Source organism: Pelobates fuscus, chromosome 1 (genome assembly GCF_036172605.1).
Source record: "Pelobates fuscus isolate aPelFus1 chromosome 1, aPelFus1.pri, whole genome shotgun sequence".
Lineage (NCBI taxonomy): Eukaryota > Metazoa > Chordata > Amphibia > Anura > Pelobatidae > Pelobates > Pelobates fuscus.
The window spans coordinates 9,376,488-9,404,372 of record NC_086317.1 but is presented as its reverse complement, the minus strand read 5'-3'; the positions used below and the strand labels follow the sequence as shown (position 1 = coordinate 9,404,372).

Sequence of the window (27,885 nt, the reverse complement as noted above, 5' to 3'; positions counted from 1 at the left end):
GCAAAAGTTTTAACGGTCATCGGGACGAGGATGCTAAGCTCCCTGGCAGCATCTAGAGTTTACTTTACAATCCAAGTCTGTCGAGAGACGTTAAGCAGGTTGTGGAAAGGGCTCTTCAGACAATATGGAATCGATCCACCGACAATTCTACAAAGAGAACGAGAAATAATGGTTGATTACCTTCACACACAGTGCAATTATGTAACAATAATGTACTGCATGAGCTCAGTATTTATAATGCAAAAATAAACTATGCAGAGGGCAGGGACAGAATGGGTGGGTTTATGGATGAAAACCAGTTGTGTCAATGATAACATTTGCTTCTTTATATCATAATGTGGTCTAATGTAATATGTACGGATTTAGTGCAATGATGTGCTGTGAGTACAGAGGTATAGCATGATTCGGCAATTCTGAACTGAATATGCAGAGCTATCAATAGATTATAACCATACACTAGCTGAGGGTAGAGTGCAATGAACTCTATAAGACAGCAACAAATACGAGATGGGGAAAATGAAAACAAATTATGACTAATAAACACAAATAAAATCGATATAGTGCCTCTCCAATTTAGAGAGTTAACTATAGTGAAATATGGTGACAATAGACAATGCGTAAAAGGGTAAAACTGCCTATTCTGTATGGTACGTATTCAGAGATATTTGTAAAGTAAGAAAGCCGTTAATGCCCAGTACTGCCACTAGAGGGCACTTTTGCCTCACAACATTTATGGAGTTAGATATGAGAAAATTAAGTATTAAGGAAGAATTCCAATGATTTTAGTCCTTGACTTTCGTTCTTTAGAGTAAATCGCCAATACTTAAAAGAAACTGAATTGCAGAAATTCTCAGACGTATTATAGGCAAAAATTCTGGGTAAAATCCAAAGGCAGAGATAAATGTATATCTGTAATTAGCGCAGTGTTCTTTTTGCATTTTATATTTAGCCTCGCCTCCTGTGCCCATTAAAAAAAATAATTACTTACGCCTAACCCAGAGATGAGACCGACTCCTTACTGCAGCTCCATGCGTGACAGCCAGGTGGTGATATTAAGGGGAATCAATACATCAGTTACAGTACTGTTCTAGAGCTGTATGACGCAGAAGGCGGGGCTCACCCAATCACACAGTATTGTTCTAGAGCTGTATGACAGAAGGCGGGGCTCACCCAATCACACAGTATTGTTCTAGCTGTATGACGCAGAAGGCGGGGCTCACCTAATCACTAGTGAGGTCGCGAAAGGCAAGGGCGAACTTCCGCAAATGTTCGCGAACGGGCGAACCGGGCGAACCGCCATTGACTTCAATGGGCAGGCGAATTTTAAAACCCACAGGGACTCTCTGGCCACAATAGTGATGGAAAAGTTGTTTCAAGGGGACTAACACCTGGATTGTGGCATGCCGGAGGGGGATCCATGGCAAAACTCCCATGGAAAATTACATAGTTGATGCAGAGTCTGGTTTTAATCCATAAAGGGCATAAATCACCTAACATTCCTAAATTGTTTGGAATAACCTGCTTTAAAACATCAGGTATGATGTTGTATCGATCAGGTAGTGTAAGGGTTACGCCCGCTTCACAGTGACAGACCAAACTCCCCGTTTAACGCACCGCAAACAACCACAAACAGTCCATTTGCACAACCGCAAACTCCCCATTTGCACAAGGTTGGATACCAAGCTAGCCATGTCCCGTTCCTTGTCCTCACTGATGTCATTGAAGGTCTCTTCCTCCACCCAGCCACGTACAACACCAAGGGTCCCCGAAAGGTGACAAGCCCCCTGGGACACCTGCTGTGTTTGGTCTTCCACCTCCTCAAAGCCACCTTCCTCCTCTGACTCCTCTTCTTCAGACTCCTCTCTCTGCGTTGCCTCTCTCTGCGTTATTATAAGGTGTGTTAAGTAGTACTATTCTTATCAGTTTAATCCCCGTTACGTCCCCTATCAGGGGACGCGTATATAAGGCATCGATTTTAGGAAGCGGGAGATGGAAAAACATGCTTGGTCGGTCCACCTACTTCAAATTTGGGGCACTGCGCGTGCAATCTAATGTGCCACCAGATAGGAGTGGTGTGTTAAGTAGTACTATTCTTATCAGTTTAATCCCTGTTACGTCCCCCTCATCAGGCCTTTAGTCTAATGTATCGCCCACTGTCAGTCCCTTCGGGATCCATCCCTCATTCATCTTAATAAAGGTGAGGTAATCTAGACTTTTTTGACCTAGGCGACTTCTCTTCTCAGTGACAATACCTCCTGCTGCACTGAAGGTCCTTTCTGACAGGACACTTGAAGCGGGGCAGGCCAGAAGTTCTATCGCAAATTGGGATAGCTCAGGCCACAGGTCAAGCCTGCACACCCAGTAGTCAAGGGGTTCATCGCTCCTCAGAGTGTCGATATCTGCAGTTAAGGCGAGGTAGTCTGCTACCTGTCGGTCGAGTTGCTCTCTGAGGGTGGATCCCGAAGGGCTGTGGCGATGCGTAGGACTTAAAAGGTCCGCATGTCCTCCATCAACACGTCTTTAAAGCGTCCTGTCCTTGCCGGCGTGGTCGTGGGAGGAGGAGGATTACTTTCACCTCTTCCCCTGTTAGATTCCCGTTGTGCTGTGACATCACCCTTATACGCTGTGTAAAGCATACTTTTTCATTGATTTTGGAACTGCTGCATCCTTTCCGACTTTCCGTAATTCGGTAACATTTCAGGCACTTTCTGCTTATACCGGGGGTCTAGTAGCGTGGACACCCAGTACAGGTCGTTCTCCTTCAGCCTTTTTATAAGAGGGTCCCTCAACAGGCACGACAGCATGAAAGACCCCATTTCCACAAGGTTGGATGCCGAGCTACTTATGTCCTGTTCCTCGTCCTCCGTGATCTCTCTGAAGGTATGTTCTTCCCCCCAGCCATGTACAACACCACGGGTACCAGATAGGTGACAACGAGCACCCTGGGATGCCTGTTGTGGTTGGTCTTCCTCCTCCTCCTCAAAGCCACATTCCTCCTCTTCCTCACAATCCTCTTCCAGCAAGCGATGCTGATAAGGCTTTTTCTGGTGGTGATGGTGACCACAACTCTTCCTCTTCCTCTTCACGCTCATCTACGGCCTGATCCAGCACTCTTCGCAGGGCATGCTCCAGGAAGAAAACAAATGGTATCATGTCGCTGATGGTGCCTTCGGTGAGACTGACTAGGTTTTTCACCTCCTCAAAAGGACGCATGAGCCTACAGGCATTGCGCATGAGCATCCAGTAACATGGCAAAAAAATTCCCAGAAGTGGTTGACGTGGCTGAAGATGCTGGACCAGGAGGAGGATGGCAGCTTTAAGTTTGTGTGCTGCTTGTATTCATGTGTTGATCCCATAGGTGTTTGTGATGTGCGATCATGTGCCTTCGCAAAGCAGTTGTACCTAGGTGGGTGTTGGACCTCCCACGACTCCACGACGAGTTTCTTTTGGCACAGGTTGCAAATGGCATCGCTGTTGTCAGAGGCAGACAAAAAATAAAAATGCCACACTGCTGAGCTCTGCAATGCATTCTTGTGGTGGCAACAGCATGCGTTGATTGGCGTGCTGTCTGGCTGACGCCGGGTGCCGATGCATGCTGTCTGACTGTGCCACTAGTTCCTTGCGACAACCTCCCCCTGCTTCCAACTCGTCTCCCAATCTCAACTTTCCCCCTGTTCTTCTCTTCTAGCGGGCACCCACATGACATGAACCGCTTCACTTGTATTTGACAAAGTAAGCAGCAGTGGGTACAACATCATCATCACACCGCACGTGTGTAATGCTGCCTGACTGAGACATATCCCTGTTATCTACATCCTCTGGCAATAATGGTTGCGCATCACTCATTTCTTCCAACTGATGTGTAAATAACTCCTCTGACATACCAAGTGAAGCGGCTGTGGTGCTAGTGTTGGTGGTGGCGGCAGTCGGGCGAGTTGTAACTTGAGAGGTGCCTGAAGCTAAGCTGGAGGAGGATGGTGCGTCGAGGTTCCGTGTGGAAGCTGTAGAAGATTGGGTGTCCTGTGTTAGCCAGTCAACTATGTCCTCAGAACTTTTAAAGTTCAGGGTACGTGGCCTCTGAACACTGGGCATTATTCTAGGGCCAAAGGGAATCACAGAACCACGACCACAACAGCCCCTGCGGGGTGGCTTGCCTCTGCCTGTCTTTTTTTCGATTTGTGGTACTATGCGTGCAAGCTACTGTGACAACTGATATGAGTGGCACTGGTGTGACACTGTGCCCTGGCAGGCCCTGAAACGCACACTCGTGAAGGAAACCGACTGCTATTATATTACAGTCCAAAAAGGTTTGTTTTTGTTAAATGCAAGCTATTGGGACACCAGTGAGTGAGTGGTGGCACTGGGCACAGTATACGCTGTGAGCCTGACACACGCTGGCAGACAACTGCTATTCAATCTATTACAGTCAAAATTTTTTATTTTTATTTTTAAATGTACACTGTTACACCAGATATGAGTTGCACTGGTGTGACACTGTACCCTGGCAGGCCCTGAAATGCACACTCGTGAAGGAAACTGACTGCTATTATATTAGTCAAAAAAGTTTTTTTTTGTTAAATGCAAGCTATTGTGACACCAGATATGAGTGGTGGCACTGGGCAAGTGGGCACAGTATATGCTGTGAGCCTGACACACAGGCTGGCTGGCAGGCAACTGCAATTACATTACACAGAAGAAAAAACAAATAAGCAGACTGATGTTCTAGCCCTAAAAAGGGCTTTACAGCAGAGATCAGATGAGTCCTTCAGGACTGTAGTGGACACTGCATACACTAGCCTAGCTATCAATTTCCCTATCAAAATCAGCAGCAGTTACACTGTCCCTACTCTCACTAAGAATGCAGCTTCACAATGAATGTAAAATGGATGCTGCCCAGGAGGTGGCAGGGTCTGGGAGGGAGGGTCTGCTGCTGAATGGCTGGAATGTGTCTGCTGACTGTGAGGTACAGGCCAGGGTCAAAGTTTACTAAATGATGACAAATAGGGGGCAGACTGAACAGCGCATGTGTTCACCGTCCACGGCGAACAAGCGATGTTCGCCAGGAACTATTCACCGACGAACAGTTCGAGACATCACTACTTATCACACAGTACTGTTCTAGAGCTGTATGACAAGTCAGGGCTCACCTTATTATACGGGTAACCATGTTTTCTATTCTCACTTCTCCTGGTTTTCTTGATCTGAATTAGGTTTTTGGTGGCAGAGATATCAATTTCAGTTGTATTAATTTGTTTGTTTACCTGCTCCATGAGAACCTAGAAAGACACAGATAAATCTGAAATTAAATCCATAATATGCACAACATCCAGTCTCACATTAAAAGTTGCCAAAAAAAATCTTCCTAAACACCAACCAGTGGAGAGCAACTAAATAGCGCAAACTGCTTAGAATAACTTGGATCCCTTTTAAACCGGTTCCTATTCTGCACAACCTTTTCATCTGGGACAATATCAGGCTAGTGGACTAATTTGGTCACTACAGAAACATCCCTCTGATAGGCCCTCAAGAGGTTCCTTGCTAGGAGTTATAGAACAGAACTAAACTTTCCCTACTGGGATAGGTTTGAGATTGTGTTTTATTAGATATTAATTATCTTTACAATCGGAAGCGAATGGAAAGGTTGTGGTGCTGGACTAGCCGACACCAGTACCTCAGAGGTTACAGGGGGATTTAGGGGGCTTTATTCCAAGGTAAATATATGAAACAAACGAAAGAATGGGGTGGGGAACTCACTCACTAGCAGTGGGTGGGACCCAGTCTCATTTGCAAATACCTAATTTAAAAGTTACATGAACATGGTAAGAATCTTTATTATGAACAAAAAATAATAAATGATACTAAATACCCTTATCCTAACACACCATAAACGTGTATAAACTGTGATAAAGTGAAAACATATACCCATTTAAAAGCCTGGGTAATTTATTCCAGAATACCCCTTAAAAGTGTATAGGGTCCAAAATGGCTAATAGTACGCAAACCTAAAAAGGATCAAAATCAAGCCATAAAGATCGCCTAAACAAGTGGAAATGCCGAAACGCGCGTCGAGCTATTTTGTGCAGATGCATCTACACTGATAGTTTTAATTTTTCCTTTTTTATTTTTACTTACCTGGGTTCCAACAATGGCTGTGGTTTTGATTTAATATGCCTTGAAGCAGCAGTCAGACATTCCGGTAATGCCTTTGGGCTAGACAGTCAGACTAGGGCGTTGCTTACTTGTTATATAACCTGTTGGAAGATACGTTCTTCCCCAAAATTTCCCTTATGCCCCAGACTGGGGGGGCTAATGACTTTGTACAGTGAGCACACCTAGCCACTAGCATTAACTTGCAACACCAGTGTCACTTCTTATTTTCCCTCAACAAAGGGAGATTTTTTAGTACAAACAACCCTCGAGAGGTTACTTTAGAAGCCTACTGACCTTAAGATGTTTGTACAAGTGACTATTATAGTCCCATTGGGCATCGGTACCAGAACCACTGCTAGGCACCTACTGCCCCATTAAGACAACCTTTATACTTGCCACATACAGCGTACACACACTTTAAGTCCTGTATAGACTATATTATATCTAGATACCTTCAGATTTCATACCACTTGTTCAGGGGATCTTTATGGCTTGATTTTGATCCTTTTTAGGTTCGCATACTATTAGCCATTTTGGACCTTATACACTTTAAGGGGTATTCTGGAATAAATTACCCAGGCTTTTAAATGGGTATAAGTTTTTACTTTATCACAGTTTATACATGTTTATGGTGTGTTAGGATAAGGGTATTTAGTATCATTTATTATTTTTGGTTCATAATAAAGGTTCTTACCATGTTCATGTAACTTTTAAATTAGGAGGTATTTGCGAATGAGAGTGGGTCCCATCCACCGCTAGTAAGTGGGTTCCCCACCCCAATCTTTCGTTTTTGTTTCATATCTTTAAATCTTGTTGATATCCATCCTTAAATTTCCAGTTTGTCCAACTATAGAGAAGAACCAACCATAAACACAAGATCGAGAATATGTTGGACATTTAGAGTTCTCACAAGGTATCAGCATATCCAAATAATGCAGATTCCTCTGGACAATTGTATACTTACATCAATCTGAACCTGGCACTGCAACATACATGACTTCAGTTGAACTTTATTAATTCTCCTGGCTGATGGGCCTTTCCCAGGTGGACAACTGTGTTTTTGATATTGGGTTAAGTGCTCTTCATACTGTGGAGATGAGACCATAGATAAGCTCCCATTGTGGGATAGAATATTATATAGATAATAAGGAACGAGAGGCAATATTACAGATTTTAGTGCACTTAGCTGACCAGCACAATCAAGGATAAATCCCATTCTCACACTAGAAGTTCAAGATGAAACATTGGCTTTTGGAACCGTCTAACAGAACAATATATTCTGACTGAGGAAATAGGAGTAAAATATGGTGGAGGGTTAGTATGATCCAAGCAGTCATTATATAGAACACTCGAATATAACCCACTTCAGTTTGTAACACCGCTGTAGCTATTGAGAAAAGTCTATAAAGTCACATTTCTGGTGTAAGTTCACATCGGTTAAACTGTTACTGCGATATTTTTTTAATTACGTTAAAAGGGATTCAATAATCTGTACATTTTGAAGATTATATTTTACTTGTGAAATAAATAATGAAAACATATACCTTGTAATAGGAAGCTGCCAGCAAGATGTATAGACCAAATAATTTGAAGGGCTTAAGCGGTCACTCCCTAGGATTTTTAATGTTATATTACATTTTCCCTATATTTCACAATTGTGTTTCTGCGGTGTGACAATAAAAATTAAATGTAGAAATCCTCAGAGCGGATCTTCTGTCCTGGCACTGAGCACCTCCATCTTGGCTCTTGGTCATTCATCGTACAAAGCCCAACAGCACATAGCCAAATTGACAGACCGTATAAAGCAGATTTAGCTATGTGCCATTAGCCAGAGTACATTTTTATTGAGCCTCTGGTACCCCATTGGCGTTTTGCGTTTTCATCCTACTGGAAATAAATTAGTTATGAAGAGAATAAGAGCAATTTTGATTTAAATAAAACCAGAATATATATTTTTTTTTTACACACAACTGACATTTACTAACAGAACGAAGACTAAACTCAATATTAATCTCAATGCAATAGGATATCTCCAGAACTTTGGCCGTACTTACCTCTGAATTGATTTTCCATGAGGAGATTGATTTACATGCCCATCACAGAGAGTGTGTTTCATTTAAGTCACCATTCCACCCTTCTTTAGTTACAGAACATTAATTGCAGAGTATCTGTTTCAATCATACAGGTCCCGATTACGGGCATGTACATCTGTCTAGAAATTTAATTTGTTTACTTTTGAGTGTAACAAGGTTTTAATTTATTTTAAAAATTATATTTGTATAGTTGATCTGAGGTACACAGTACTTGGAATGATACAAGAGTGGATTTTATTTTGCACCATTATCAATCTTTATAATTTATGTTTAAATTAACATGTTGGAAGATAGGCAATCTTTTTACAAATTATATTGATACATTACTGGGCAAAATGAAGCCCCAAACCTTCAAACGACTCTCCACCATGCTTCACTGTGGCCTACAGATGCTCATTGGATGGATATCCAGCTTTTTGGTTAAACTGCCTTCCAGCTACAGCCAAATGTTTGAAATTTTGACATCTGCCATTTTTCTGCATTAGAGTTCCTGTGTTGTCCTACATGGTTGACATTGTTTTCATGTTTGAGGTATAGCTTTTTTTGCCACAAGTCAGCAATGAAGATCACTTCTGACCAGACTTCTCCAGACAGTAGATAGTCGTACCAGGGTCCTACTGATTTCTGCCAATTCCGAGCTGATTGAATGTCTCGACACCCGATTGTCAAGTAAGCATTATAGGTCTCATCTGCTGCACCGTTTCCTTGGCCGACCACTGCATCTACGGTCCTCAATATTGTTTAAAATGTTTGCCTGTGTGAGACCTCGCTAATAAACTACCTTGTGTCGTCTTGTTGTGCTTAGTCTTGCCATGGTGTAGAACGTGACATTAGATTGTCTTCAGCAACCTCACCTTGTTAGTTTGGCTGTTCCGCGTTCAGTTTTGTTCCTCCTACACAGCTATTTCACTTAAAGATCAATTTAACATGTAGGTCTAAACACTATTATTAACAAAACACCTGCTTAAAAATAATTGTTTAATCATGCACCTGATTATATTCCATCTAAAATCCCTGACATTGTGCAGGTGTAGCTAAAAGAATTGCTGTTTTGAACGCAAAGTGTGGTCACAATAAATATTGATTTGATTTACATTTTTCTTCTGTTTTCTCACTTTGCCTTTTGTTAATTGATCAAATTAAGCTATTAATATTTACTGCATTTATTTTACTTGCATAACTGCTTTTAATAGGCATTTAGAGGTTATTGGTAAAAGTTTTGTTATCAATCGAAGTCTTGTTACACTTTAGAATGTCCTACTCTATAATGGAGCATTTGGGAAGGGTAGGTATGGTTTGCAAGTAAACACATTTCTGATTTAATTGATACCTTTAAATTCTGGTACTGCTCATGACAGACCGGATATGGGGCTATCCTCTGATGATCTTGGTGGTTGCCCAGTACTGGCTGACATGTCAAATGGCCAACTGCTCTCAGACAGGATTCCCCTTTGCCCACTCTGACCTCTGGGTTACAATGGTCCTGTTTTAGAGCCACCAGCTCCAGGTCTACAGGGGAAAATCAACAGAAAGAAAGACAAACATTCCACTCTTTCGAGAAACTGCAAATATCCATAGCTAATCTAGAATAAGGAAAACCAAAATGGATTCTAGATTTTTTAGAGAACGCACAGAACTGAAGGGGTCATTGCCTTTGGGTTTATGATACTTATTGGGAAAGATTTACAGCACTCGCACTCTGTTCTTTAAGTAGCCATGTTTGCAAATATAGTTATTAGTTCTAGTTACCTCCTACCTCGCCATATTGCTCCCATGGTATCAGGTTGGTAGCCTCAAGGGGCTCCAATCAGACATTGACACATCAGGTAACTGGATGGAAACATACTGCAGCCACTCACAAACCTCAGTTCTAGTCATTCCTAAGCTGCGATTAAACTACAAAACTCTTCCACTTTAAAGACACACAGAAAACCTTTTCACACCCAGCTATGTATTTCAAAAATGAATTATCCTAAACATGCTCCATAGAATCTTTAATGCATTCAAACCATTGTCAAATAGTTCCTCATACTTTGTGAAATTAAATGCCTCACACTTTAGTGTTTTAATAAAGTATCGGAACGTTTTACCACTGGACTGAATTTCTCAGGTTTAGTCAAGCTTCTGTCAGAGCCAGGGCAGGGGTGGCTAGGGCTGCATAAACCAACAAAATTCAACTGCTAAATAGCAGAGAATTGAACAGTAAAAACCTCAGAGACATGATCTCTACAACAATACTGCTTCATTAAGCTAAAGTTATTTTAGTGCTTAGAGTGTACCTTTCATTGGTCACTCCAAGCAACATAACTGATGAAATTTGCACAACGCTATTTCCGGGCTGGCTAACGACACTCAAATGATGCTGCCAGAGATGGAGTTACACCTCTGGCAGAAAAAGGGGTTAAATTCTGTATATGCAGCATTTCAAAGTCAAAGACTCCAGGCACCATGACCACTTTAAACCAGTGAAGTGGTCATGGTGCCTGGAATAACCGTTTAAATATCAAAGCTCAGCAGGTTAGAGGTGACTGATTCAGATCACACAATAAAACTCCAATATTTACCAACCCGAGCAAATGATCAGCTCAAAGTTTCAAATTAAATTATCAAAAAGTAAACCTTTAAAATTTCTAAAATATATCAATCAAGTTACAGACTGGAACTCACTAGCTCTCTCCAAATCCTTGGTCACAGTTGCCGCTCTCCGTTCCAGACCTCGTAGGCGAGATTTAAGACCAGTCAAGTAAATCTGGTACTTCCTCAGATCTGTTTTAACAGCATTCTTTAGCTTTTTGATGGACAACAAATGAATCTTAAGAGAAAAAGAACATAATGGAAGTTTAATATGGCAGTTTGATTTTTTGTATTTCATAGTTCTCACTCCACTTCCTCAGTAGGACACAATCTGCTATTTACTAGAATTGAGTGTTCAAAGTGAATACACGGTGAATTTAATTGAAAGCATAGCCGATCTAGTGAATATTTCAAATTCGACTTTTTGGAAATTCAGTTTGAATTCAATTTAGTAGATACTACTGAATGTACTTTGGGGATAGTTACCAGAAGGATTCCAACCACCCATCCATCCCCAGTACCCTATCAGTAGCCTACAGTGCTTTGTCTCCAGACATAATGAGGTGATGGCCATTGACACCAAGTCATGCCTATAGTCAAGTCTGATTATGGTTACCCAACATGCAGTTTGTAAAATAAGGAGAACACCCAGAGAGGGTTGTGTGAAGCATCGGCCTTCATTTTAGGTTGATTTTCTGCACTTTTCCGATTCTCACCCATTATACTTTCACCATATTTCTTACTGTAACCTTTTCATCATACTTTTTTTTCTTTTCCTGGTGTCTTAGGGCTCCCTCCCCCCAAACTGAAAAAAGTGGCAGAAAGATTACTTTGACACATTACAGTATAGATGGGATTCTTATATATGACCCCATTATATACACTGTTAACCCCCTTAAAGTACTAACTGAGAAAGTTGCACTTTAGAGATAATTCGATTTTGTTTTTATAAAAAGGTTAGAATCAGGAAGGATGCCCCCCAGAAATTTAAAGGTAACAGGTGCATAAATCAGACTGGCTCACTGGCAGAAAGCCCATCACCAACCTGCGAAAGATCATGGCCTCTCTGTGTATCCACCTTCTTCAGCCTCCATGATTGGGTCACACCATTAAGAGACTCTGCAGGGAAAAAGAGGAAACCAATTAAAGGGACACTGTAGGCACCCAGACCACTTCTGCTCATTTGAGTGGTCTGGGTGCCAACTCCCACTACTCCTAACCCTGTAAGTGTAATTATTGCAGTTTTTTTTATAAACTGCAATAATTACCTTGCAGGGTTAACTCCACCACTAGAGGTCTCTTCCTGGTCCATAGCACAGGAAACCTGTGCTAGAGCGTCGCTGGACGTCCTCACGTTGTGTGAGGACCTCCAGTGTCACTCAAATCCCCATAGGAAAGCATTGAAATTCGTTCCTATGGGGAGACCTAATGCGCATGCGTGGAATTGCCGCGCATGCGCATTAGGTCTCCTCGGCCAGTGGGTGGGATCAGTCTCGCCCGCCGGCCGACGGAGCCAGTAGGAGGAGCGGCATGGAGGAGGAGACAGTGGCGAGGGACATCGCCGCTGCCTCAGGTAAGTGACTGAAGGGGTTTTCACCCCTTCAGTAACTGGGGATTGGTGGGTGGGAGGGAGAGGGACCCTCCAATGCCAGGAAAACTGATAGTTTTCCTGGCACTGGAGTTTCCCTTTAACGTAAAAATTTAGAGATGGGAGATCAGTATCAGACTTTGACTAAAATTAGTTTGACATATCTGGAATTTTGTTTTGTGAAAAAAAAAATTAAATCATAGAAGGTTTATGAAGCTTTAAATGGAAGCTGCAGGTAATATATAATTTAATCTAATTGAAGCGGTTTTAGTGCCTGGAGTCCCCTGATGCAGTCCGTCCAAAGACATTAAAGGGACACTATAGTCACCTGAACAACTTTAGCTTAATGAAGCAGTTTTGATGTATAGAACATGCCCCTGCAGCCTCACTGCTCAATTCTCTGCCATTTAGGAGTTAATTCCCTTTGTTTATAAACCCTAGTCACACCTCCCTGCATGTGACTTGCACAGCCTTCCATAAACACTTCCTGTAAAGAGAGTCCTATTTAGGCTTTTATTGCAAGTTCTGTTTAATTAAGATTTTCTTATACCTTGCTATGTTAATAGCTTGCTAGACCCTGCAAGAGCCTCCTGTATGTGATTACAGTTCAATTTAGAGATTGAGATACAATTATTTAAGGTAAATTACATCTGTTTGAAAGTGAAACCAGGTTTTTTTTTTTCATGCAGGCTCTGTCAATCATAGCCGGGGAGGTGTGGCTAGGGCTGCATAAACAGAAACAAAGTGATTTAACTCCTAAATGACAGTGAATTGAGCAGTGACATTGCTGGGGAATGATCTATACACTAAAACTGCTTTATTTAGCTAAAGTAATTTAGGTGACTATAGTGTTCCTTTAATACTGAAGCCATTTGAGCAGAGCAGTTTAACACAGAAAGATAGACCCTGGCTTTCCAAAGCACTGCCCCCACTGGAGGTATGGCCAAGACAGATTACACACTTCCTTCTAGCCATACCGATTCATTCCAGCAATGTGCTCTGTGATAGGCTGAAGCAGTCAGCCGACACTCATTCAATCGCAGCTGCCCAGCTACCCATTGCTGCTCAGGCTAATGCTTCCTCATCAATCCAAGCAGCACAGAGGGAATGGATTGCTGGGAACTCTCATTAAGCATTAAAAATATTTTTAAACCAAGTGGAAGGATGGAGAAAGGGTCCAGCAATTACAATGTCCCTTTAAAGAGAAGGAATGGGCTTCCATGTAACATGTCCATCTGTTGCATGAAAGCCCGTTCCTAAACCATGTGCCTGAATGGTTTGTGTAACGGAATGCAGTAGTATAGTCCACAGTTTTCGTTGGTATCCCAGGTAATCCACAGTCAGAGTTAGAAAGCAAGACAATATTCCCCAATCCTCCCAATAACCGGACGAAACACAGTTTGGGAGTCAACTAACTGGCATATTTATACAGTTCCCCATGCAAGGGGTTTCCATACAGTGAGTTCAGGGGCTTTCTCCCATCATGCAATGTAATTCTCCCAACAGGCTTTGCTGCACGAGAAGGATACTCCCACTAAAATGGACGATTAAGTGGATTATCCCCTTGTGCAGCAGAACTGACAATTTATATTAAAATACAGTTTTTACGTTTCATTCGGCAGATTTATGTGACCGAACGCTCGGTAGATAGCTGGGGTCTGAGCGCATCTTTTGGGAGAATACCGCTCAGTTCCCAGCTGAATTGACCGAACGCCGCATGAAATACTTTTAACCATCGAGTTCGGTTTAAAACTACCGAACACCGATGGGGAACGAAATGCGATGAGAGCAGAACTCCCGAACGCTCTGGAAGTCCAGCGTTGTTCGTATCATTGAGTAGCCGTTTTTAGTACCAGGCGCTCGACGACCGAACACTGCTGGAGAGACAAAGGATCCAAGATGGCCGACCGCCGCATGGTCGATAGTCGAACGACGGCCACCAAGGAGAGCCTTTAATTACCGATTGCAACATTGTTGCAATCGGTTAATGAGCGCCACACGACTCTGCGTGTGGTCTACCTGGGGAGCCCGTATTCGGTTGGCGAATGGCCCGGATAGCCGCAATTCGCCAAACGAAGTGTTTGCATGCTGGTAGCTTAGGGCTGCCAGCATGCGAACGGCCATAGATAGTACACATGAAATACAAAATATACAGTCCCCCCTTTCAGCCTACGGACAACCTTGATACCACATAGTCCAGAAGTGGCTAGGTTTGCCACAGTTTGGTGTGTTAAACACTAGGGTTCCATCATTCGACTGTTCTGATTGAGCTAAAGTTAGATAAAACAGATTCTTGGCAGACACGTACCTAGGTTGTGACTACAGCAGGGTTAAACATGTTTTCATTCGCCATTATTTCAATTAATTACGATTTATAGTAAAATGAATAAGTGTATTTATTAAAAGTGACCGTTAGGGTTTATTTTTATTTAATTTTTTACTGCCAATTTCTGTAGCAAATGTTAATGATAAATGTTCTTCATTCTGAGCGTGAATGAAAATCCTGCATAGTGTATTAGTACCGACACTTACCGAGCTTTCTCTGTCCTCGGTCATATGGGTGTACTCTTCCAAACAAGTAGTGGCCATATGTCATACGAGGGCTTTCCAATATCTTACAAAAGGAAAAATATAAAAAATAATGAAGCCCTCAGCGCTCCATGTTACGGATCTACACAAAATTACTAAGTACCCCTTTATTTGTCCCCTATGCACAGGTCAAGATCTTTCACTACATCTCTCTAAACAAATTCTCGCTTTCATATTTATAAGACTTTTCACAAGCTGCCCAACATCTCCACAACACCCCCCCCCACCACCACCACCACCAGTGGATTCACATCTCCACAACACCCCCCCCTCCCCCCCCAACTTGCAACCAGACACTGCAAGACACGGGCAAGCCATAGAAAGAGGTGAATCTACTGGCGGGGTTTTCTGGAGATGTGAATCCACTGGCGGCAGATAAGAACCATTCGGCCCATCTAGTCTGCCCAATTTTCTAAATACTTTCATTAGTCCCTGGCATTATCTTATAGTTAGGATAGCCTTATGCCTATCCCACGCATGCTTAAACTCCTTTACGGTGTTAAGCTTTACCACTTCAGCTGGAAGGCTTTTCCATGCATCCACTACCCTCTTCGTAAAGTAATACTTCCTGATAGGTTTAAACATTTGCCCCTCTAATTTAAGGCTGTGTCCTTTTGTTGTGGTAGTTAAGGAGAGAGGCAGGGATAGGAAGCTACATCCTGCTTCTCTCCCTTGACTGAATCTGCAGGGGAAAAGCACAGAGTGCAGCCAAAAACTCCCAGACTTCAGAGGCAGCCTACAGATCAGGTGAGTGAGGGATGTGGGTGGGGGGGGGGCAGCCTACAGGTGAGTGAGTGAGGAATGTGGGGGGGCAGCCTACACGTGAGTGAGTGAGTGAGGAATGTGGGGGGGGCAGCCTACAGGAGAGTGAGTGAGGAATGTGGGGGGGGCAGCCTACAGGTGAGTGAGTGAGGTATGTGGGGGGGGCAGCCTACAGGTGAGTGAGTGAGGAATGTGGGGGGGGGACAGCCTACAGGTGAGTGAGTGAGGAATGTGGGGGGGGACAGCCTACAGGTGAGTGAGTGAGGAATGTGGGGGGGGCAGCCTACAGGTGAGTGAGTGAGGAATGTGGGGGGGCAGCCTACAGGTGAGTGAGTGAGGAATGTGGGGGGGGCAGCCTACAGGTGAGTGAGTGAGGAATGTGGGGGGGGCAGCCTACAGGTGAGTGAGTGAGGAATGTGGGGGGGGCAGCCTACAGGTGAGTGAGTGAGGAATGTGGGGGGGGCAGCCTACAGGTGAGTGAGTGAGGAATGGGGGGGGGGCAGCCTACAGGTGAGTGAGTGAGGAATGTTGGGGCGGGCAGCCTACACAGATCAGGTGAGTGAGGGATGTGGGGGGGGGGCGGGCAGCCTACACAGATCAGGTGAGTGAGGGATGTGGGGGGGGGGGCGGGCAGCCTACACAGATCAGGTGAGTGAGGGATGTGGGGGGGGGCGGGCAGCCTACACAGATCAGGTGAGTGAGGGATGTGGGGGGGGGGGCGGGCAGCCTACACAGATCAGGTGAGTGAGGGATGTGGGGGGGGGGCGGGCAGCCTACACAGATCAGGTGAGTGAGGGATGTGGGGGGGGGGCGGGCAGCCTACACAGATCAGGTGAGTGAGGGATGTGGGGGGGGGGCGGGCAGCCTACACAGATCAGGTGAGTGAGGGATGTGGGGGGGGGGGCGGGCAGCCTACACAGATCAGGTGAGTGAGGGATGTGGGGGGGGGGCGGGCAGCCTACACAGATCAGGTGAGTGAGGGATGTGGGGGGGGGCGGGCAGCCTACACAGATCAGGTGAGTGAGGGATGTGGGGGGGGCGGGCAGCCTACACAGATCAGGTGAGTGAGGGATGTGGGGGGGGGGCGGGCAGCCTACACAGATCAGGTGAGTGAGGGATGTGGGGGGGGGGCGGGCAGCCTACACAGATCAGGTGAGTGAGGGATGTGGGGGGGGCGGGCAGCCTACACAGATCAGGTGAGTGAGGGATGTGGGGGGGGGCGGGCAGCCTACACAGATCAGGTGAGTGAGGGATGTGGGGGGGGCGGGCAGCCTACACAGATCAGGTGAGTGAGGGATGTGGGGGGGGCGGCCAGCCTACACAGATCAGGTGAGTGAGGGATGTGGGGGGGGCGGCCAGCCTACACAGATCAGGTGAGTGAGGGATGTGGGGGGGGGCGGCCAGCCTACACAGATCAGGTGAGTGAGGGATGTGGGGGGGGCGGCCAGCCTACACAGATCAGGTGAGTGAGGGATGTGGGGGCGGCGGGCAGCCTACACAGATCAGGTGAGTGAGGCATGTGGGGGGGGCGGGCAGCCTACACAGATCAGGTGAGTGAGGGATGTGGGGGGGGCGGGCAGCCTACACAGATCAGGTGAGTGAGGGATGTGGGGGGGGCGGGCAGCCTACACAGATCAGGTGAGTGAGGGATGTGGGGGGGGCGGGCAGCCTACACAGATCAGGTGAGTGAGGGATGTGGGGGGGGCGGGCAGCCTACACAGATCAGGTGAGTGAGGGATGTGGGGGGGGCGGGCAGCCTACACAGGTCAGGTGAGTGAGGGATGTGGGGGGGGCGGGCAGCCTACACAGATCAGGTGAGTGAGGGATGTGGGGGGGCGGGCAGCCTACACAGATCAGGTGAGTGAGGGATGTGGGGGGGGCGGGCAGCCTACACAGATCAGGTGAGTGAGGGATGTGGGGGGGCAGCCTACAGATCAGGTGAGTGAGGGATGGGGGGCAGCCTACAGGAAGGGTCAACAAGGAGCAGGAAGGTAAAGTAGGAGAAGGAGCAGAAATGAGCAGGAAGGGCCCACAATGGTAAAGGAGCAGAAAGAATCAGAAGGAGCACAAGGTAAAGTAGGAGAAGGAGCAGATGGAGAAAAGACAGTGTCAGAAGAAAAAAAAAAACTAGTGAAGTGATCCCTCCACTTCATTCTGGACACCACATATTAAGGCTTTGGTCCCTGGGCCTAGCAGGGAAACTTTGGGCCTTCTCATCTCCCCAGAGATGAAAAAAAAAAAATCTGTGTTAATGTGTTAAATTTTATTTACGGAGATTCAGGAAGCAATGAGTGCCGCTGGGTAGGGGTGTCGCTGATTGGCTAGAGCGGTCAGCTGGCACTCTAAGCCAATCAGTAGCTCCCCATTCATAAAAAAGTAAAACCGTTTTATAAACTGGGAACTATCGATTGGCTTAGAGCGTCAGCTGACCACTCTAGTCAATCAGCGGCACCCATGCCTGACGTCAATCTGTACTTCCTGACACTCCATTTCACAAGCCAAATACCACTGAGCGACCTGGAGACTTTGGGCTGGAGGAAGCCTTTAGAGTTAAGCCATTTGAGAGAGATTTAACCCCTTAAAGGAAAGAGCACCCAGGGGCTTCCTGGCATCATAGCATTTTCATTCAGATGAAGTTATGATGACCAGAATGTTCCTTTTTTGATTAAAGTAACACTATACTGTCAGGAATACAAACCTGTATTCCTGACACCATAGTTGTGAAAATGCTATTCACCCTGGCTTTATGTGGTTATGACTATGCCCCTCCCCTTCATGACACTGTCAAAAAGGGGCCAAGCATGGATGTCATTACAATTATTCTCCCCCCTCTTAATCCCCCTCGCTGGAAAAATTCGCCAGTGGATTCACACCTCCAGTACTCATCCCCTGGATCGCATCTCTAGAACCCAATGCCTCTTCAGTTACATCTCAAAAACGCACTTTATGTTTAATATGCAACACACCCAATATACTTATTTTACTTATTATACCTTACTAATTGTAAGCTGATGAGCCAGATGCTCTAAACCCACCATAATGGTAAGTTACGGTGAGTGAATGGATGTCACCACACCTTTACATTTCTCTGCACTAAATATGAATTGTGTAGAAGACATAGGGTGTATGTATTAAAAGTCTCAATAAAATGAGTAAGATCGATAGATTTGTAAGCAGTGAAGAGGATAGGACTACTTTGGCTCAACTCCAACTATTGGATTCCAGAGAAAATTCAAGTTCAAGAGGTAACAATTGATTCTTTCAACCCCCCCCCCCCCCCAAAAAAAGTTCTTAAAATGCTGATGCCCAGAGATCATGTAAGAATGAGAACACTAATCTTTACCTATCACACATGAATTTTGTTTATTTACCTTTAAAATTTCTTTGAGCAATTCCAGAGGGATGTCCATCGGAGACCTGGAGTGGGCAATTTCCACCACAAAGTCAGATTCTTGTAATAATGGTAACTGGTATCTGTACAAAGAAAATCAAAATCTGAACCAAGGCAGAGAAAGTTTGATACGGTTCCTCACAATAGATTAGTGTTCAAACTCAAAGAAATCAGTCTAGATGAAAATTCTTGTTCTTGGGTAAAACATTGGCTTAAAAATAGAGTACAGAGAGTTGTCATTCACGGTAATTTGTCAAGCTGGACAGAGGGGGTAAGTGGTGTCCCTCAGGTTTCTGTTTTGGGACCACTTCTATTTAACATTTATAAATGATCTTGAAAAAACAAAAAAGCATTGAAAGTCATATTTCAGTATTTGCAGAGGACACAAAACTCTGTAAAGTAATACAATGTAAGCAAGATATTCCTTTCCTGCAGAAGGTTTTATATAGACTGGGTGACTGGGCACTCAAATTTAATGTAGAAAAATGCAAAGTTATGCACTTCGGGGGTCAAGAATGCACAAGCAATGTATACCCTTAATGGAAGCAAATTGTGGATAACACACGAAAAGGACTTGGGAATTGTTATAGACAACAAACTATGCAACAATGTGCAATGTCAATCAGCAGTGGCCAAGGCCAGCAAGGTATTGTCATGCATGAAAAAGGGCATTCATTCTCGGGACCAGAATATCATTTTACCTCTTTATAAATCACTGGTAAGACCACATATTGAATATGCTGTGCAATTTTGGGCACCTGTTCTAAAGAAGGATATTATGGCACTAGAAAAAGTGCCGAGGTGGACTAAAAAGTTAAAATGAAAAGGAATGGAACTTTTTAGCTATGAAGAAAAGTTAACAAATTTAAACCTCTTTAGTTTAGAAAAATATCACCTCAGAGGGGATATGATAACATTATACAAATATATCCGGGGCCAGTACAAACCATTGTGTGGAAATGTATTCACAAACAGGACACGAGGCCATGCGTTTAGACTGGAAGAATGAAGATTTTGTCAAAGGGTTGTGGAATTCTCTGCCTGAAGAAGTGGTTTTATCAGAGTCCATACAGATGTTTAAACAGCAACTAGATGCATACTTGCAAAAACAGAATATTCAAGGATATAATCTTTCAATGTAGGGTCATAACTGCTTGATCCAAGGATAAATCTGACTGCCATTCTGGGGTCAAGAAGGAATTTTTGGTTTCTAGTTTGTTGCTAAATTGGAACCGCTTCAAACTTTTTTTGCCTTGTTTTGGATTAACAGCAAATTGCTAATGTGAGGAAGGCTGAACTTGATGGACACGTCTCCGTTAAGCCTATGTAACCATGTAACAATATAAAGTGATAAACGTAACCAAGGATTCGGTTTACGCAGCTTTACAAATTATAGTAGGTTGGTTACAAATATGAAGAAAGGATGAAAACCAATTAGAAGGAAATGGTCCCTTCCCAGAATTTTATTAGGTTTACCTATCCCTATATTTAGATGATGTGAAAACAAATTAAATGTATAAATCCCCATCTTTACACACTTCACCTATGTTAAAAAATAAAAAAATCCAAAAAGAAAATCCATATTCGTTTATATAAAATGTAGATTTAATAAAAATGATTCTAGTAAATGTCTCAGGATACACGAGGGACTAGTTCGATGATGAACGTAGAAGGTGCAGACAGTAAGGGGGAGACAGGGTTAAAGTCTTCTCCCTGCAATCATTGCCCAGATATCTCATACCGTTTAGCAAAGAGGGACTGGAAGACAAACAAAACACTTAATTAAAATCCCTCCAGTCAGCTGGAGAGGAAGTAAAGGTTTTAAATGCTGAATACTTTGAACAGACATTATCTAGGAGACATGAACACAGCAGATGTGGAAGGGCTGACAGACCGTGGTGGTGAACACAAGATGCTCCAATGATCTGTGTGTATCACTGCCAAGAAATTACATGTGCTAATCAGGGATCGGAAATTCAGTTTAGAAGTCCAATGCCGACTGCAATAGGAAGAAAAGCACAATTAAGCTGCATCAACAGCAAGTGCTGGGATTTAAATAGCCAGGCTAATGAGACCGTCCCATGAACAGTGCAGTGCATTCTGGGATTTAAATGGCCAGGCTAATGAGACCGTCCCATGAACGGTGCATTCTGGGATTTAAATGGCCAGGCTAAGGAGACCGACCCACGAACGGTGCATTCTGGGATTTAAATAAATAGCCAGGCTAATGAGACCGTCCCATGAACGGTGCATTCGGGGATTTAAAAGGCCAGGCTAAGGAGACCGTCCTAATGAACAGTGCATTCTGGTAATTAAATGGCCAAGCTGGGAGACCGTCCCATTGAACAGGACATTTTGGGATTTCAAAGTGCAATTCTTTTTCCCAAGCTGGTGTTTACATGCCAACCTTACAGGCTATATAGGTTTTTGTTTTGGCCTGGGTTTATTACTAAAGATGTAGAGTAATTGGTGTGCCAACAGCCAACAGTATACAGGATGAGAAAACAAACAACAACAAAAAACACACAACTTAATCAGGTATTCTGGAAAACACAGATCGATTCTGACTTCTGATATCTGTATGGAATACAGTCTCTATATGGTTCAACACAGAGCATATTAAACCATTGTTCATTATAAATGCCCAAACCTGCTGTACTCTAGAGAGACACAAACTTTCATTGCACAGTAAATATTGATCTGCTTGACCAACATTGTTCATTGTGTATAGGGAGTGACTGTACCCAGTGAGCCATAAAAGCTTTATCAGTCGAGATTCACAACATACAGATTTTAAAGGGTCAAAGTGTAGAAACATTGTGAATCAAAGACAATGTGTCAGAGGGGCCACCAAGGATTGGTTGAGGAAGTTGCCATTTCTTCCAGGTCTGATCGCTCACCCTTGGCTTTTAAAGACCTGTCGAATCACCTCTTCCAACGTGTTACTGTTGTAAGGTAGTGGATGGTAGGAGTGCGTGAAGATCAGAGGTTCCTGACTCCTTAAGTCCCATTCAGGTGGGAAGGGGGGGCTTTTCATGGCTGTATTTGCAAGGTAACTGTAGTCCACAATCAGCTACAAAAATGAGAAAACAAGAGAAAGCATTATACAATAAAATGTAAAACTGGAGCAAGTTTTATTTCAGAGTACATTGCACGTGAGACTGCAGGATCCAGCATATTTTCTGGAATTCCGGAATAATATCTCCAGTTCCTAGCTGTGACGTTTAAATGCTCCCTAATCCCTTCCCTGGGAAGCGCTTTTCATTCAGAGACTTCATCTAAGCGATACGTTTGCAGGAAAGCATGGTGGATCTTGCAAACCTAGAACTACATCAGATGCTTTGTGGCAAAGTATTAACAGATAGCCCAAAAAAAACTAAGTGATAAAAATGAATTCATTTAAAGGAAAACTCCAGTGCCAGGAAGACAATCCGATTTCCTAGCACTGGAGATTCCCTCTCACCCCCCAATCCCCGGTTGCTGAAGGGGTGAAAACGCCTTCAGTCACTTACCTGAGGCAGCGACGATGTCCCTCGTCGCTGTCTCCTCCTCCGCGCCGCTCCTCCAACTGTCTCCATCGGCCGGTGGGCGAGACTGATCCCGCCCACCGGAGGAGGAGACCTAATGTGCATGCGAGATTTTCAATGCCTTCCTATGAGGAAATTAGCGACGCTGGAGGTCCTCACACAGCATGAGGACGTCCAGCGACGCTCTAGCACAGAATATCTTTGCTAGAAATCAGGAAGTTCCCTCTAGTGGCTGTCTAGTAGACAGCCACTAGAGGAGGAGTTAACCCTGCAAGGTAATTATTGCAGTTTAGAAAAAAAAACCTGCGATAATTACACTTGCAGGGTTAAGAGTAGTGGGAGTTGGCACCCAGACCACTCCAATGGGCAGAAGTGGTCTGGGTGCCTGGAGTGTCCCTTTAACAATTCTTAAATAACTTTCGTATCCAGAATGCATTATAAATAGTCAGCCCCGTACCCTTCTTGGTATTGAGATTTACTGCCAACCTGGTGAAGATAACTCCGACATGGATCGGGAAAAACAATGAAACAAGATCTTTCTGAATTCAGTCAATCCGCTTGCAGCAACGAGACTGGGGCCCCTTACACACAAACACTGGGGCCCGCACGTCTGAAAACAATGTTTGTTATAGAGGGCACAGGACTCTGAGTAGGCAACCTTTAGTACTCCAGACGTTGTGGACTGCATCTCCCATAACGCTGGCAAAGCTTTAGTCGAGACGTGGTCCACAACATCTGGAGTGCCGAGTGTTGCCTACCCCTGGTAGGTCACACCGCCATCCTTTAGATAACAAGTTTCACCTCTTACGGCTACTCAAAGTCTTTACACTGCTGTGTGTTTTAAAGAATGGCTAAAGTATCCTACTCCACTAGCCAAGTTTTAAAAGTTACTAGCCAGTGCCAGCCTGGACGGCCCGTGACACCAGGGGTGATTTTTCACTCCGCACTAGCCCTGCTTTACAAGCATTCTGTATTTGTTTCTAACTCCCAGCATTACCCTCACCCTGGACTAACCCAACCCCCCAAACCAGGTATGTCCCGTGTGAAGCTCCAGAGACCGGCTACCTACCTCCCGTAGCAGCTGCACACACTCCAGAAGGACATTCATCTCCCGACCGCCAGAAATTTTACCAGATTTTTGTTGATTTTTCTCAGGGTCGTGTTATTTTCCTATAAAACCAAATAAGATTCCACATTACTCTTTCTGCGTGATTGTTCCAGACTGTAGAAATCATCAGACTAAAATGTAAAGTTCAGTTTCGATTCCTGTTAGCTCACACTTTTGTGAATAGCCATCTAGTGTAGGACCATCCAAGCCCCCTGGAAATTACATGGCGAATCTCACCAGCAGATTGAAGGGCCGCCGTGGCAGAATGTACGGTTCCATTCGTGTATTTCTTGTTCAGGAGTTCATATATTCGAATATATTGCATTCGTCTCCCAAACGAGGGCCACCCCTGTACTCCATTAGAACGTTAGAATACCAGTGACTTAAGTGCGAAACCGCAAGGGAATTAATGAATGCTCCTCTGGGTGACCGCCATTTTGTATAACCGATTGCACATGGGCGACAAAAGAATGGCGCCAATTTTGACGCCGAATGTGGGCAGCGGTACTGGTTAGTCGAGTGCCTGGAACACTCGCCAGCTAGGCACTAGCAAAAACCCCAGTAAATATCATACTGACCAGCTATGCAAGGGACGTTCAGGAGATGGGGACTACCGACTGGGGGGGGGGGGGGGGGGGAGCATTCGCTCCGGGAATTCAGGAGAATAACTTGCACAGAGTTCGCACAGGAATCCCCGAACAGAGACCGTCCAGGGCACCTATTTTTCTGGAATTGTTTTGTGCCATCACCTCGTGGCCGTTTTGCCAAACGGATCTGAGTGTTACTTGGCCTAAACTAGAGCTATGTGGGGATCCTGGTGATATTTGGGGATTTTATATTTTGTGTATGTTTTTCTGTATCTGAGATATAACAGTTTTCTCAAGCAATTCTCTCTCAGACAGAGGATTATGTGATGGAAAAGCCTGTAAGTTTGTGTTGGAGACCCAATGCTATAGGTCCGTGCATAAAAGCAGTGTGTGGCCTGAATAGAATCAGTTGACTCCCAGAACTATTTTTTGTCTAGTTACTGGGCGAACGGATGTTGGAGTGTTTAATGGTTCTAGTCTGGCCGAGAGTAGGAATTAGCAGAGGTAACCAGTCTGTTACCCAGTGTTTGCTACAGCCGCTTTATGAACCAGTGATTTACAGGTTTATCATTGCTCTATCACATCGCTGCCTTGGGATGGTGCCCTCACTAGATGGTCCAAGTCCCGGACACAATGAGGGAAATGCATCTATACTGAGCCATTCACTTCCACGTTTGGCCAGTTTGTTATATAGAAAACACCTAGTACACTTTCATACAGTGGTGACATCTTCCAAGTTTTCTGCAAGGCGCTCTTTCTCCTCTCTCTCTTCCCCCCCCCCCCCCCCTTAATTTTACGATTGTTACATTCCCAAAATAAAACTTTAAAAAGTGATGAGTTTCAAAGATTTTTGTTTTTATTCCCAAAACCCTGAAAAGTTGATTACCCATTTCAAAAGACTAAAAATGGTTTATATAAAAAAAAAAAAAGTATACACATTGAGAGCAACATAAAATGAGGCGCAGGACTAAAATGTGTGAAAGTACCACCAATAAAAGTTTGGAGCAGATGAAAGAAAATGTCACAAAAAGAAAGTGATAAAGTTTTGGCTTTAAAACCATGGTGTCCTCCAACATGGCGTATTAGTACATGGACAACAAACAGCTCTGTGCTACAACGCTCACAATCCTCAGCCAGTAACACCTGTATTATCCAAAGAAAGAGTGCACGAGACCATCCAGACTGGTTAGCAGAGGGCTCAGACCACAGAGTACCAGGTATTAAAGAGAGAGAGAGTCAGAGAGAGTCAGAGAGAGTCAGAGAGAGTCAGAGAGAGTCAGAGAGAGACAGAGAGTTTTGTTACCTACCGGGCTGTGCAAATTCAGCAGATGTGATGGTTTGCCTTTAAGCCTACTTTTGTACAGCAGTCAGCCCTGTGTATAACAAAGGGAATCCGATTTACGTATAAAATGAATCATAGAACAATCATCACATTTTGTTCACTGTATCCTATGAGAGGAAGAAAGCCTTTTACTAAACGTACTGAAGACGCCCCTCTGTGGCTCTCCTGAGATTCCTTAGCTGCCTTATTCAATCAGACCAATATTAGTAGGTTAGGATACAGCTGGGTAGCCTTAACCTGATTCCCTTATTAAAGCAATTTCTGTAGAAACATGCATTGAGCCCTTTAACAACTTTCATTGTAATTACTTATTTTTAGTAATTGCTCCCATCTGAGTTTAACCCTTACTTTAACACATACATAGCTGCATGTTGTGTGTAAACATTGCATTTAATCCATTTATTAATATAAGTACCTTTAAACTTACCTGGGGAAACAGCTGAGTTGGACAATATCTAAAAATGGTTAGTTTGACCTAAAATGTCTTAATTCTTTGGCATATTTCCACAATTCACTGTTTATTGAATGCACTCCACTTGTAGAACCATTTAATGGCCGTGTGGTATTGCAATAAATGCTGACTACAAACTCATTCTACACAAACAGATACTAAATGTTAACGCGGCGTTTATAAATAGTGCTGCCACAGGTTTCAAGAAATAATGTTTGTTGCGGAGCTGCAATATTATAATCCCAGGATCTCCGCTGGTAGAACACAATAATCCAAGTACAAAGCTGGAAGCAGGCAATATTCCCAAATCCTCCCAAGAACCAGACGAAACACAGTCTGAGAGTCAACTGTCACTTTATTAAAAATACTGATATTTATAGCAGGTCACTTAACAGGGGTTTCCAAAGATGGGCAGCAGGGGTTTTGGTTGAGGGGACTGGAGGGAGACTACCGTTTCCAGGTCCTCCTCCCATCAGCCCCTGCTGTAACATACGGTAATGAAAACCACGAGGACATAAACCGTTACCTTTCTACTTCAAAATATACAACTTAGTCAGTTTTAATAGCAATGCTAACGAATGGGGAGGATTCGAACAGACATACACAGTACAGCATAAATTAAACATAGCCGGAGACGCCACACTATACCGGCGCGCAGTACACAACAGAAAATAGGCACAACCATTCTATCTTAGGCAGTCCCAAGTGGCTAGGTTTGCCACAATGCTCCCCCAGAACCAAGCCGGCATACACAGTCTGATCCCAACGGATCGGCTTGGGGATGTCCGGGGGAGTGCTCACAGATCATTTCTCAAGTTCTGTCTGTCTGGACAACCCATCGACGTTACCATTCTGTTTTCCAGGGCGATAATGGATCGTGAAATCAAACGGCTGCAGCGCCAAACTCCAGCGCAACAGCCGGGCATTGTCTCCTGACACCCTGTGTAGCCACACCAACGGGTTGTGATCTGTGAGCAAGGAGAATGGTTGTCCATACAAATAAGGTTGTAACTTTTTGAGGGCCCACACCACGGCCAGGCATTCCTTCTCGATGGCGGCGTAGCTTACTTCCCTTGGTAGTAATTTTCTGCTTAAGTAAGCTACGGGATGTTCTCCGCCATCAGCTCCCACTTGGCTCAGTACTGCCCCCAATCCAAACATGGAAGCGTCTGTGTGAACAAGAAATCGTTTAGTTGGATCAGGGGCAGTTAACACAGGAGCCTTAGTTACTGCAGTTTTTAGTTCATGGAATGCCTGTTCACACTCTGGGGCCCAGTTGACCTGTCGTGGCAAGTTTTTCTTGGTCAAGTCTGTCAGGGGTTTGGCCAGGGCGCCGTAATTGGGCACAAATTTTCTGTAGTAACCAGCGGTACCAAGGAACGCCAATACTTGTGTCTTTGTCCTGGGGTTAGGCCACTTAGCTACTGCCTCTATCTTGGCCGGTTCGGGCCTCTGCTGTCCGCATCCTACCCTGTGTCCCAGGTACTGCACCTCTGCCATCCCTATGTGACACTTGCTAGGTTTTAGGGTCAGCCCTGCCTCTCCAATACGGTCAATGACCACACTAATATGTTTCAAATGATCTGACCAGGTCTGGCTATAAATGGCTATATCATCTAAGTACGCACAGGCGTACTCTTGGAACCCGTCCAGTAGCCGATCTACCATCCTCTGAAAGGTAGCCGGAGCGTTTTTCATCCCGAAAGGCATGACCCGAAATTGA

General features: G+C 44.3%; 1 protein-coding gene across 1 annotated transcript; it reads right to left on the bottom strand.

The window, feature by feature from the left end:
• Positions 1-72: 72 nt before the first annotated feature.
• On the bottom strand, positions 73-25,923 carry LOC134601737 (kinetochore protein NDC80 homolog). Its single transcript, XM_063446242.1, has 12 exons — positions 25,853-25,923; positions 25,677-25,742; positions 23,744-23,844; positions 22,048-22,220; positions 19,128-19,230; positions 14,938-15,019; positions 11,863-11,936; positions 10,911-11,055; positions 9,574-9,752; positions 7,115-7,237; positions 5,148-5,276; positions 73-147 (listed from the first exon to the last, which is right to left on the bottom strand). Exons 3-12 carry the CDS (start codon positions 23,780-23,782, stop codon positions 91-93), a joined length of 1,104 nt encoding a protein of 367 aa, XP_063302312.1. The 5' UTR covers positions 23,783-23,844; positions 25,677-25,742; positions 25,853-25,923; the 3' UTR covers positions 73-90.
• Between the last annotated feature and the right edge of the window lie 1,962 nt (positions 25,924-27,885).